General features: G+C 40.6%; 1 protein-coding gene across 4 annotated transcripts in view; it reads right to left on the bottom strand.

Moving 5' to 3' along the window:
- Positions 1-11641, bottom strand: part of mtgo (miles to go) — a 118203-nt gene that overhangs the window by 5248 nt on the left and 101314 nt on the right. For 3 of the 4 annotated variants that reach the window (NM_001144357.2, NM_001273575.1, NM_135957.5), the window contains 2 exons: positions 5059-5228; positions 19-472 (listed from right to left, as the gene is read on the bottom strand). In NM_001144357.2, coding sequence (NP_001137829.1) covers positions 19-472; positions 5059-5228 — 624 coding nt within the window. Of the gene's footprint in view, positions 1-18; positions 473-541; positions 875-5058; positions 5229-11641 lie in introns of those variants that run through there. The other variant, NM_165168.3, reaches the window with a different exon arrangement.

The raw sequence follows: 11641 nt of genomic DNA, 5'->3' as shown, positions 1-11641 counted from the left end.
TCGCCGCATGATACTCACTTGACTCCCGCTGCTTCTCCAGCTTCCGGAGCAGCTTGTTGTGCTGCCGCTGGCTGCGTTCATCCCGATAATTGGGCGGCGATGGCGAGTGCGGGGAATGTGCATGTGGCTGGGGATGTGTGTGCGAGTGGGCGTGTGAGTGGGAGTGCGAATGGGCGTGTGTATGGGTGGCTGTCGCAGTGGCTGGTGCTCCTTGGGCAGCTCCTACACTTCCAGTGCTTGGTGCTCCTTGGACCGCAGGTGGTGCCACCTGCTGCTGCTGTTGTTGTTGTTGCTGTGGCGGTGGTGGTCCTTGTGGCGCCTGCTGCTGTGGTTGTTGTGGTGGCTGCTGCTGCTGCTGTTGCGGCGGCGGTGGTGGCGGCAAGTGATAGTGTGGTGGACCATTGCCCGCAGGTCCTGGGCCAGGATAGCCCGCCACCGGAGTGTAGAAATGCGAAGTGCCGTTCGCGCTTATCTGGAAGGTATTCAAAATTGCACTTAATTATCAAGTTCAGCATTCAGTTGGTTTCAATCTAATTTTTACTTTAATGAGCAGCGTTTTCTTTGAACCATCCATTCTTATTTGACTGAACGAATCGAATTCCACGTCAACTTATACACGCTGGCTAAAAATATCTCGCTAAAGAACAGGCCGACGACTAAAAACAAACTGATAACAACCTATTGACTTTCGTTTTCTTATCTTTCGCAAAACGGAAGCAGACAATTTACGCGACTTCTTCGCGCACTAAATTCCTTTGACTTTCGTCTAGGTGCATTGCATCGATTTTTTAGGAACTACTAACTAGTAACATTTAGGAACTAAACCCGTATAAGTTCAAGGAACAACAAATTAAACGTTTTCAGTGGGGCTGCGTTCACTGAGTTGAAAAAATACCACCACTCTAACAGTATTTTTTAAAACGCATACGAAGTATGAACAAGGGATGCTCAATTGAATGGAAGCAATCGTTTCACATAAAGAATATATTTTAATTCAATTTAATCTTAAATCATAAGGGAACATTAAGACAATCCTCATGTTATAGGTAATAAGGTCGAAGTCTATTAAAAACCTTAAAAAATAGCTATATAATTAAAAATCTAAATTGACAACACAGCTTTATAGTCACTAGTATTTTAGGGTCCCAGAAAGTTTCACAACAGTTAGCATTTTGTTTTGTTCCTGCATGGTTTTATACTCGTAAGCTTTTGTTAGAGGACAACAAAGCGCGTACATTTAAAATGTACTGGTTTAGCATACGCACTGAGAGCAGTTTTTCTTTTTAAACGTCTTAATTTGGAAAGATGTACGTTTTCCAGGTAATGGTATTTTCAGTATAGTTCACCAAATATAGCTATGCCTAAGATAAGTTAATTCAATTTTGTTTTAAAATATGTCTCCATTTATTAAGGGTATGCTTATTTAAAATGCTCTGAACTTATTTCAGACTATAACGGTTTTCCCAACCGATTATTAAATAAATTGCTTTTCCGGATATGGGCAATTAGCCACGCCCGCATGCTACATATATTATCTAAAAATTACCAAAGTGGCCTAACTGATTATTGATAATTTGGCCCACCAATCGGTGTAAAACTGTAGCAAACTGTTTTCGCTAAAATTACACTAATTTCGCGATTTTGCATGACCAAAGTTGGCCTTATGTGAGTTGTGCAATTTGTACACTTTAAAGCGTGTCTCCCCTCGGTTCTTTTGGGATGATCATCAACTATGAATATACGAAAAAATATGGGTCAAAGTTAATGAGTTTTTTTTGCGGTTTTTGCTCGAATACAACAGAAATAAAAAAAAGGAGAACAAAAGAAGGCGGATTAGCACATGGGCAAAAAAAAAAAAGAAAAAGATTATAACTTGTACTGCGAGGGAGTTTTCGTTTCGTTTTCGGTTTCAATGGTGCGACAGATACCGTTATTTCGAGTCAAGTTGCATAATGGATACCACAACACCGACTATGCAAATTAGCATACAATCAAATTATAAACATTTCAACATAAACACACAAGCGGAAGCTGCCATTTGTAAGTGCAGCATGCGAATTTCTGTGCTTCGAACAGTGGCGCCCGAACAAAGGGATTTTAGATCGTATGGTAAATGTGTTTGCATTTGAAAAATATTTATAACTTTCCCCCATAGATTCATAGCCAAAATATTAAACTTAAAAAATGGACCATCTTGCATTGCCGAGTCACATTTTGAAATATAACTTCAAGATCTATCTCTTTTTTGGTCACGTATATGGCAAAATGGCAAACCCCCCTGCAAAGTTTCCCATGTCTAGCCGCTGTACGCTCAAGTGTGTGTTTCTGCCGTGTTGTGGCAGCAAATTGTTAATTAAGTCAAGGAAAATTCAGCCTCAGCCAGTCAAGTCGGAATGGCGGAGTCAGCCGAGCAGTCACCGCCGGCACTTTCATTTCAGCAGCAAAGCGTGACGAAGCCACATGTGTCCAAGCTGGAATCCGAATTTCAGTGCAAGGCGGATGAAGTGGTTGCCCGCTGCATTAATCAAGTTTTCCACTGGGCAAAATGGCATTAGGATTGGCGGGTTATGTAAAATTGTGATAGCCAGGTTCAGCTCAAGTGGAGTTCAATTCGGAGTCTTTGAGCAACAATGCTGCCAGCAGCGGGCACGACCAAGCTGCAACTTTTAGTGGCTTGCACTAACTCAATTGGGAAAAAAAAACAACGGCTAAAACCTACAAATTATTATGCAAATCGCCCGTTGCTAGGTCGTCAGCATAAATGCAGCATTTTTGAAAATATTTCTTCAACTCTATTTCAAAACCCCCCTCTCCATAGATACCGATATAAATTTAACTTCTTTTTGATTTGAGTGCTTTGAAAGCAATTAAATTTTAATTAAAACGATGAACATACATAATGCTTGTGATGTTCTTTTATTTATGTGATCGATGTGTCTACTTTTTACAAATAAATCAGCGCCAATGTGTCAGTAAATTAAAACCTCACGGAAAGCGCGTAATCGTTGAAAATTATAGAATTCACATTGCAATTAATTCTGGCTTTAATTGAGCAATTGATAATAATACAATAAATAACCTAAAGAGGGGGAGTTGGGCAATAGAATTTAAATTGCGCTAGGCGCTAGCCCAGAACCGGATTTGTAGTCTGGCCAAGTCACGAACTAGGATTGTTCGGTGAATCTGCCGCATCTTGGTCAAGCATTTCCAGCAATGGAAATGAAAAATATTTCAATTTTGCTGTGAACTTTTTTACGATTTCTGCACATAAAAGAGATGATAGGAATGTTTATGCTGTACAATGAAATTGTTATTATTAAATTATTAGACATAAGTGGCGACGGGAGCAACAGTTGGGGATCCGAAACGTGATGTGACTATGTAACGCTCATCTGCTTTGGTTAACAAGCGTTTTTCTTTTCCGCTCGTCTCCATTTTGCAAATTAGCAAGGCAATTTAACTGGAATGCAGCAGCCCCAACTTTGAACTTGGCATCTCCATGGGAGCCAACTAGTTCTGCATGTTAATAGCCGAAATAAAACAAAATGAAGGGAACTTGTAACAGTGAAATGAAACAAGATATTGCCAAGGAAATGGCTTTTTGTTAATAATAGGCCAATAAATATATACACACAATGAAATCAAATATACATTTTGATCTAACTTTTAATAACCCCTAATCAAATAGCAAAGCAATAGAAACATTTTTCCATAAGCTTTAAACTTGTGACTCACCACTTTAATTATTTGTACGTGTAAATGTGTTATTACTCTATTAAAATGACTTTTAATTGCTAGAAATACCCAAGAAGTCATTTTAACTTAACTCAAAAAAAAAAAAAAATGACTTGAATAAATAATACGTTTGAAAGAAAACGGTAATAGGTGCTGCGGAAACATGAGCAAATATAGCGAACGGGCAGGAATCGAAAAGGATAGGTTTATCTTTAAAGTTCACTTTAGCTTAAAAAAGTTACCATTTACCTGACAATCGTAACGCGGTTACTTTCTCACAGTTGGCAAGCAGCTATTCCCAACTGGCTAATTAGCATTCTGGCCAAACAATTTCGCAGAACAATTGTCAAAGCTCACGCCTAAATGACAGCTCGCGAAATGCAATGAAACGAATTCGGGCGATAAACATACTGCAACTGAATGCATTTGCCATTCAAATATTTGCGAACGGTGACTCAGAAATTGAGCAACGTAAATGGAACTTTGGAATTGTGCGAAATAGACTAATTAGTTATGCAAATTTCACGCTTTTCCCCCTTCGGCTCCCTCGAATTTTCCCTTACAGTGCAGAACAAACAAAACGATATTGCTGGTGAAAAAAACAAAAAAAAACAAAAACTTAAGCCAACCGATGAATAAATAAATTATAAACACAAAAGCACCGACAGCTGGCCAACTGTTTTTCCGCTTTTGTTTTTGTTTAAACTTTACTTAAATTGTTGCTATTGTTTAGGTAAAAGTTTACCCATTTTAGCCATTGTTTCGACCCGGTTCAGCTTCATAATGCATTTGCATCGAATCCGAATCCCGAGTCTGGCTGTAATTGAATAGTTAGTTTTTAGTTTTCAGTTTTCCTGGAACCACTTCACCCGGATCCAATCCGGTTTGTTTGCCGCATACGGCGACATTTGTTCAATAAATTATTTTTACAGACGCCCCCAATGCAAATTTCGCTTTTAAATCGAATAAGCATCGGGGAATTATTGCAGTTGATTGCTGGTTGTTCGCTCAATTAGCTGTCAATTAATTGATAAGCGAAGGAAATCCGCCAATGGGCTGGAAATGAGATACTGTTTTCCATCTATTCGATTGCGAAAGGTTTGGGTTTCGTGTACTGTTTTCCGATTCCGCTTAAAATGTGCTACGATATTAATTAATTCAATTGCAGGATGTATTATTATTATTATGAATGATTCACTTTAACTTGTACCTCTAGTTTATAACTCTACTTTTCATATATAGAATTATCATAGCTTATTTTGTTTGATTCCCCAGGAAACTGGGATGAACTTAATCTTGTGCATTTTGAATATATCTACTTACGAATGGCGCTGGATGGAGGTGTCCCTGGCCAGGATGCAGTTGCTGGTACTGCTGCGGCGAGAGCATCACGTGGGTCAGCGTTCCGTTCTCGTTGACGTACTGCGGCACCTGGACGGGCACCGGCATCGGTGGTGGAGGTCGGTTCTGGGAGACCATCTGAACGGCGGGACCTGTAAGTAGCGAACGAAAAGGGGGACAAATTACTTAAGATTTCTCAACGAGCGGCAATATGCTGATGATATGAGCAAGTGTGTGAGTGCGAGTGCGACTATCTCGCAGATACAAAATGGTACTCATACATGTGCTGTAGTATAGTCATGTATGAGGGCACAAGTTAAAGCAGGCGACAGCTGGCGCCAGCGAGGCGGCAGTCAGATACGCGCGAGAAAGGACTTGGGGGGGATTCAGGACATTGCCAGGACAGCCATTGCTGCTTTATGTCAGCGGCGATTTCTCTGTGTTTGCTTAATGGATATCTCTCTCTTCCTAGCCGACTCTCTGTCTTTTTTTTTTTTTTGGATGTGTGCAAATATATATGCACAGCGAAGAATTGATTACTTAGTTCTGGCACTTGGTAATAAGTCTTAATGCATTTGGATACAAAACACTATTTTAAATTTAAAGTGTGTTAGAAAATTGAATTATTTATTAAAATTTGTATATGTTAATTTTAAAAAGTCGTTCCTGGTTCGCTTTAAATGACTTAAAAATTATTTTAGACATGCATTTAAACTTTTGTTATTTTCTTTCTCCGATTTGCCTCAGTGTATACATTTGAATATGTATGTTTGTGTTTGCTGCAGCCAACAAATGCTTGACAGAGTCTGCCAATTTCTGGCTCCCTCGTCGCCTCGAACTACTCAACTACAATACGCATACGCACCGTTGCCCAATTCCGATTTCATTTGCAATTTAAGTCTGCCCGATGATTAATATCCAGTACGGCCCAACCCGTGCAGTCCCGTACCGCTCCTGTCATAGGCACTGCGCTGCACTGCCCCTCTGTCCCCACGATAGTTGGCTTTAATAAATGTGTGTTGGAAACATAGAAATCTCTAGAGCAAACATTTCTTGGCAGCCTCATTTCGTGAAGAGAGAAAAATCGAGAATTGCGGAGTGAAAGAGGGGTGGACAAAAGAAGTTTTCGGGGTTCTTGGCAGGGCATCCGAATCGGAATCGAAATCATAGCCTCAGCATTGTCTGGATCTGTTTCGGGTTCTGGTTATGGTTCTGGTTCTGGTTTGGCCACTGTCATTAGGGCGAGGGAATGGTCGGCAGGCGGGGGATAATACTAATATCAAAACTACCATTCCACGGCCATTTCCATTCCATCTGGGGATCCATTTCAACTGCAACGTTGTCGCATGTCATTGCCACAGAATAAACGACAGCAGACCGCCCCGAAAGTTGCCCCCTCAAACATTTCAGATATATTTTGATTTGTGGATTTGTATTGCTTTTCAATTCCATTCCTCTTCTGCTTGCCTCCATCTATTTTTTTTTTTTTTTTTTGGCTGCAATGCGACGAAGAAAATAATGGAAAAAGCTAAAGACTGCGAGTGAGCAAACATTTGTTAACTGACGATGTCTGGTCGAGATTAGCGCATAATTCGGTTTGATAAATGATAAGGAGACTCATTTCCAGCCAGTCTCGTTGATACAAATGTATTTCTAGTGGAATAATTGAATTATTATTGGTGTGTTCTTATAAATACCGTGATTAAATTAACATGCTTTTCCGGCTCACGAATCAAAGAACACAATTATTTTCCTTATTATTATCAATTATGAAGTATTATGAAATGCTGAAAAGTATTAAAGCCTTACTATTGGCCACACTTGCCCCCCTTTACTTAAATTCCCACGCTTTATCATACCCATTAATATTTAAAGCCCAAACAGAAAAAGAACGAGTCAGAAATCCATGTTCATCATAAAATGCATTCCATGTTTGCACATCAATATGGATGGTTTAAAATGCGATTCCCAGCTGCAGAATTGCACTTTGCATGCCGGGGCACGTAGGAGCAACGTGGCCATGCCCACTGGTGGCCCATTTTCGGAGTTTTCTCCTTCTATTCACCACTTCGTTCGCCGGTAAAAGCCATGCCTTCTAGTTGTTATACCCGGTACTTGTGGAAGAAGTGTCTTACCAATAAAAGAAAGGAATACCGAGCGTACGAAGTATTTATATACTTTATCAGAATAACGAACTATGAACGCCAAGATACAGATATGCGATGGCTAGACACAAGGGATTAAGCAAGCACATACCTATTCTTTTTGGTAAATCTTTAATAAGTCACCAAATACCAAAAACAACTAAAGTTATTACAACTAGCACTGAGAAGTATCCCTCAGCTAAGCACATTAAGAGGTATTTCATACTCGACACTCGACTGCTGCATTTGCCCTTCTTGTTGTTGTTTTTTTGCACCTTCTTTTCTCTTTTGCTGGCTAAACAATGCAGAGTTGCATTTTTTATGGACACCACGCGGCGTATGCGTAATGTTGGCAAATGGATTGTGGGGAGGTTATCGTGTGGTTGTGTGTGACCACGCGGCGGTAGGTTGGTATGTGTGGCAGGTACGTGTGTAGGGGATTCCCCCGCTTCGCTTTGATAGTTAAACTGTAAACTTAACGGTAATGCGGCTGTTAATACGCTTAGCCATGTCTCGCACTCATTGAGGCCGAAAATGCTGGGCCCCGCCGTTCAATCATGCATTAAATGCCATCCGCCGGCAGAAATTACTAGACCAGTCCGCACCCCTTAGCCCCCTTGCCCGTAGTTACTTCATCTGCTCTTAGGTGTAAAAATGTTGGTTTAGTGCGCTGACGCATAATGCGACTGAAAAGCGGACAACCGATGATGGCTGATAAACTGAAACCAAGAGTTTGCTCCCCCTTTCTCCATACCCGATGCAGTTAATCATTCGGAGTGGGTAAGGTACTGAAAAACGTGGTGCAGGGGGGGGGGGTTTCAGGGGCCGGAGAAGATTGTCTGGCCAGGAAATGCACACCGTTCCGAGTGCGAGATAGATGGCGAGTGAAATTCCCCTCAAGTGTTAAAAGGCAGCAATTAGTTGGGCGAAATGGGGCTGGCTTCCGAGTTTGCGGGGGAAATAGCTTATCACTTGGCCAGCAGACAGACAGTTAAATTAAGTACTATACTTGAGCGACAAAACCTCCTCGACTTTCTCCGCGAGTGTCTGCAACTCTTACTCAAACTTAATTAATGCTAAACTGCTTAAGAAGCGATTTGGGGTTGGGGTGCATGAAAAGGTATTTTCGCCAAGGAAAGTGTAAGTTACCAAGAAGTTCTAAGAAGCTTTTCAGAATGTATAAACTTTTTAGGAAATTCTAATAGTTAGTTAAGAAAGAAGTTTGAAAAGTTTTAATATAAGTATATATTGTATGTATTGGTTTAAGCTTTTGAACAGGAACAATAGTTTATATGGGCAATATAAGCCCTTTATTCGTTGAAAACTAGTTGAGGTAAAATGTTATGATAATCACAAGTTACATTTTCGATGAAACCATGTGTTACATAAATGGGTTTTATAAGTACTTAAAAATTGTCTCGTAACTCAGGTATCAACCCTCGCTGCGTCCTCATCAGCCACTTCAATTTTCTGCCCCGATGCGTTGACCTTGTCCCCTGCACACCCTTAACCCTCATTGGCCCCCCTTAACCCCACCATTCCCTTGGTAGACAGTGTCAAAATAAAGTTGTGGCCCAAACGCGTTTGGGCTAATTGCGAATTGTTATTGCTTTCCTGTTGTTACGCATTGTTGAGCCACCCATTCGCCAGCCCTCAGTTTGTCACTTGTTCAGTTAGTCAGTGTCGCTGGTTCGGGGTCAGGGGTCATGGGTGAGGGCTGTTGTCTGGCGGTTTCGATTGTTGGCATCACGCACAGGCATAACACGCACCAAATGCCTATAAAATTAATAACAATTGCGTTAGCGGCCGAAAAGCAAAACTTCAGACAAGGAAATTCCAGTAAAGATTTCATCCGATTGAATGGTTTGTTCGATTTGCTGAAGTGAGTTATTGTCGGGGAATTCATCTTATTATATGAATATTTTATATATAGATATATATATATTGCTTTCATTCCAGATTCCTTTTGATGAATGTCCAGGGAGTTGAATAAACTTTCGATTGTCTTGAGCTTGATTTATGATTCTTTTCGATTGGCTGATATGCAAATGATTTTCACAGGGGGGTGTCAATTTGATATTACACTATTGATTGGGAAAGTTAACTCCCAAATGGCTTTTCTTCCATCGCTTTGATGTTCTCGATAATTACCCACCAAATCTAGACCAGTTTGCAGTTAGTTGGCTCATTAAATCAACACTTTTCCTCACTTATCTCAAATTTCGATCACATGATAATTGCGTCTCTTTCCCATTCTCTTTAATTCACAGTTTCCCTACGTAACCCTCTTTCCCCTTAATTCGCATCCATCCAATTAACGATGCGTGCGTAATTATCTCGATAATTATGATGAAACAAAATACAGAAAAAAAATGAGGAATAAAGAAAAAAAAAACAGCTTTCGCAAAATGCAATTAGAGCAGAGCACTCACGAATTCCATCATGGAAAGCTCGGGCAGAAATTTTTCTTTAAGAGTTCTCTTCACTTTGTTCACGACATCGCGCATTAATTGCGCATACGCCCCGTTAAACGCTTGCCCACAAATCGAAGGCAACAAAATGCTCTAAGACTCATTGATTGATGGTTTGTCGCGGGGGTGAATAAGCCCGAAGGGGGTTGGCGAATAGGGGAAGTTGATTTCCCACGCGGACGAGGAATGTGAGTTGGGGTGGCGCCACCTAGCGCCATTTGCCAGTCTGCACGTGTCGCACGTCCTGTTTCATATCTTCACTGAGCGAAAATATGTGTTATTGTAAAAACTTTTCAAAATATTTTATTGGCTTCATGAATATAGGAAATATTGATTATTTTCCAATTATACAAATAAATACTAATACTTTTGTTTTGAAACGTTTTCAAAGCCAGTTTCACATCAAGGCTACCTTTTTTTTCAGTGTCCTGGAGGTTGCCATTTTATTTGAATTTCCAATATCTTTGACGAGGCAAACACACAGCCTCTGTCGTCTGCTTTTCCCCCGTCAGGCAAATATTGGCTTTTTGTATGTCACCTAAGTGAAGTCCTCATAGACAAGCGCAAAAATGGCTCGACAAAAAGTGAATAAATGAAACAAAAAGCGTTGAAACCAGACGTGAAATTTTGGTGTCACAAGCCAGGGGAAAAATGGGCGCTTGACGCTTGGCGTACGAGGGCGTGGCAGCCAGATGTGACCGCCGCAGTAACACCCACACATCTACACCCATTTCCATTTCCCAGGGGAGGTATACATTAATGTCTGCACATATACATATTTATGCGAACATTCAGGCCGTCAACACATTATGCCTTCATTTATGCTTTATGATGAGTAAATATTGTTATTAAAACGAAAAATTGCGCGTTGTCTGAGCGATAAACCAAGGTCCTTTCCCCTCCTCCACCACCTCTTACGCCGTGAAAAAGCCCTCCCTCTGACCTTCGTTTGTGACGTGAACATGGCTATAAGTCAGCATTTGGTTTATTGGTTTTGTCTCTTACAGGCAAATTAAGTGTGGGCGAAAGAGGGCTTTTCTTGCCGGCTTTAAATTAATGTCTTCGCCGTATCAGGTGCATATTGTATCAGGTGGATGGCGGGGCTAATGGGGCGTATTTTCGGTTTAGTTACGCGATTTATACCGATTAGTGGTGTAATCGGTAGGTGGGGTAAGCCATACGGTTAACGATGCTAAGCTTGAGAATTTAGAAATAATTATAGACGTTGCAAGGGATTTACCGCCTTGTGAATAGGGTAGGTAATTTATAGCTTAAAGATACGCCTAAAAATGGTTTAGTTTTAAAGCCATTTAATTCCGAAGTACCCATTGTGGAAGATGGAAGTTAGTTTCAACCATTGTCCCAATAATACCATAAAACTATAAGTTTGAAACAATTAAAATGTTCGGTACATAACTTAATGGTTTTGTTTTTGTGGTTATGATGAATGCGTGCAGATAAACTTAATGGGTTTTGATCAAAACAAATGGCTATGAATAAACCCAAAATAAATATGGCAAAAATAAAATGAAATAATGCAAATTTCATCCAATGAGCAAACTTTTATTTGCATTATTTAATGGACTGTTAGAAAACTTTTCAAACACGCAGAAATAATTTAAGCGCGTCGCAAAGTTTGGCAAACTGCTCGTAATCGGAACCCCCGCTCGACAACAATTATAGCTCCACTTAATCAGCCCGTTTAATTATTCCTGGAAGGCCCCCCACTTGCCCTCCCCTGGCAATCCTAGCCACAATCGTTAACACTTTCAATTTGTTGCACTTTCAGCCCTGATCCGCACTTCAATTTCTTCGCCCGCTGGGTTTTCGGTTTGTTTCGATGTTCGCCATTCGCCGCTCGCTTTTTGCATTACCATAAATGCATGCAGTGCTCCTGGCTGTTTCTGCTTCTTCCTCTTGGCCACCCCCTCGAGCAATTAACAATTAGTA

Source organism: Drosophila melanogaster, chromosome 2L (assembly GCF_000001215.4).
Source record: "Drosophila melanogaster chromosome 2L".
Taxonomy (NCBI): Eukaryota; Metazoa; Arthropoda; class Insecta; order Diptera; family Drosophilidae; genus Drosophila; species Drosophila melanogaster.
This window is presented reverse-complemented; position numbering and strand designations above follow the sequence as displayed.